Source organism: Ambystoma mexicanum, unplaced genomic scaffold (assembly GCF_040938575.1).
Source record: "Ambystoma mexicanum isolate Mex_15411 unplaced genomic scaffold, UKY_AmexF1_1 Mex_scaf45, whole genome shotgun sequence".
NCBI lineage: Eukaryota > Metazoa > Chordata > Amphibia > Caudata > Ambystomatidae > Ambystoma > Ambystoma mexicanum.
Window position 1 is genome coordinate 5,902 of NW_027182461.1, and position 2,076 is coordinate 7,977.

General features: G+C 55.5%; 1 protein-coding gene across 1 annotated transcript; it reads right to left on the reverse strand.

The window, feature by feature from the left end:
* Positions 1 to 434: 434 nt before the first annotated feature.
* Positions 435 to 1,212, reverse strand: LOC138559159 (histone H1-like). The gene has a single exon (XM_069642724.1). The coding sequence runs from the start codon at positions 1,162 to 1,164 to the stop codon at positions 496 to 498; it is 669 nt and encodes a 222-aa protein (XP_069498825.1). The 5' UTR covers positions 1,165 to 1,212; the 3' UTR covers positions 435 to 495.
* Positions 1,213 to 2,076: the final 864 nt, after the last annotated feature.

Below are 2,076 nucleotides of genomic sequence, written 5' to 3' on the forward strand. Positions count from 1 at the left end.
AGCCTTCAGACCGGTGGCAAGCGAGAGTGGCAAATCAGCCTCTGAAGTCTGCCCCCCCGCCCCCCGCGCTGACATTTCACACTACCATCATCATCTTTGCCGGCGGCCAGCCCAATGGCAGCGCCTCGAAACACTGCGGTTATGATGAGGGGAGGGGCGGGGGGGGGGAGGAGGAGGAGGAGGAGGAGGAGGTGGCGGGGGGGTTGTGCCAGATCACATGCCTCAACATCTGTGCACACGATGCCCTTATGTCTCAACTGGTGGGGGCTTATAGGTGGGGGCGCACTGGCCACGGTCACGCATGGCGTCCGAAGCGAGTGGAGACTCTCGCCGCGGGGCCCGGTACATGTTGGCTTTCAAACATGCCGTTGTATATCGCAGTACGCGTCTGGCAAGAGGCATGAGCTAGCTCGCTTTTCAGATGCTGTGGGCGGCTCTTAAAAGAGCCTTTGTGTTTTTTTGTGTGTGTTTTTTGAAGGGTCTCGGCGAAAGCCTCTACTTCTTCTTGGGTGCAGCCTTTTTGGGCTTTGCCGCTTTGGGTTTGACGGCCTTGGGCTTCACGACCTTGGCTGGGCTCTTCTTTGCCGCTTTCGCCTTCACGGCTTTGGCTTTTGCGGGGCTCTTGGCGGCCTTCTTGGCTGGAGCAGCTTTGGGCTTTTTAGGGCTCTTGGCTCCTGCTGGTTTCTTCACCTTCTTGGGACTCTTCTTGACTCCGGCGGGAGCCTTTTTGGGTTTCTTGGCAGCACCGGCAGGCTTCTTTGCTGCGGGCGTCTTGCTCTTCACCGCCGCTTTCTTGGCCGCCTTCTCCTTGCCCTGCGACTGCTTCTTGTTGAGCTTGAAGGATCCAGAGGCACCGGTGCCCTTGAGCTGGGCTAGGGCTCCTTTGCTCACCAGGCTCTTGACGGCAAGCTTGACTCTGCTGTTGTTCTTGTCCACGTCGTATCCCTGGGCGCTCAGAGCCTTCTTGATGGCGGGCAGGGAGAGTCCCTTCCTCTCAGTGGAGGCAGCCACGACCTTGACGACGAGGTCGGCCACGCTGGGCCCCGTGGGCTTTTTGGCCTTGGCAGCGCCGGCTGCTTTCTTCTGCGTCGTCTTCTTCTTGGGTGCGGCGGCGGCGGCAGGTTCCGCCGGCGGAGCCACAGCAGCGGGAGCAGTTTCAGCCATTGTTCTGCAGGAGGACTCGGTCAGCGCGCTCACAGATCAGATCAGATCAGTAATGGGCGGCCCGGCAAGCGGCGTGCATATATAGGGAGGAGCTTCCTTCTGATTGGTCCACAGAAGGGGAGGCAGGTCCCAGCTCACAGCACCGTCCCTGCGAACGACACACTGTGTTTCCTCCGCCTAAATGATCCATTTTTTAATAGCGACACGCATACATTTATGTCATTTTACATGTGTCACCAGGACCGCAACATCTCCCAGCTCTTACACAAAAGTAGCTTCCCCTTGGCAGGGCCTCGGCTCCCTTGCAAGCGTCTTGTAAAGCCGGCATGCCGCCTTCAGCTGCGACAGGAACATGGGCAAACTTTGTTTTCCGCTTCATATTCGACCTCTCTTGCTCACCTCCCACGCATAGCAGCGCGAGCATATCCTTTTTCCCTTCTTTCCCTACGGTGCCTGATCAAGTCTGCTCCCCTCACCGCCCGGGGACCGAAGGAAAAGCGCACCGAAGAGGAAGGAAATAACACAGCTCTGAGAGTGTGTGTTAGCCAAGGCTAGAAACGCCCCTTGAAAATGGACACAGGGCTCCATGCCCAGAGCGGCTCTATGTTTTTGGAGTTCAATCCTGGCGCGCGCCCGCGCGCCTGTGTGTGTGTGAGATTTCTTTTTTTTGTTTTTTGTTTTTACTTTATTAGCTTTAATTCGACAAAAAGGTCATAAAAGCTACACACAGATATCCAAACCACAAATGCAACAACATCGTAATCACTTAGCTCATGAATCACTTCCAATCGGAAAACAAATTCGTCATGTTGCCAGAGGAAGCAAATGAAAGCGGGATCAGCATTTTACCAAAATTGACAGCCAATGCAAATGGGTTTCTCTACCCCAAAGCATTATTCTACTCCCTTAGCC

Bases quoted from the DNA above. Each gene is read 5' to 3' on its own strand.
- LOC138559159 (XM_069642724.1), bottom strand. From the start codon at position 1,164: ATGGCTGAAACTGCTCCCGCTGCTGTGGCTCCGCCGGCGGAACCTGCC.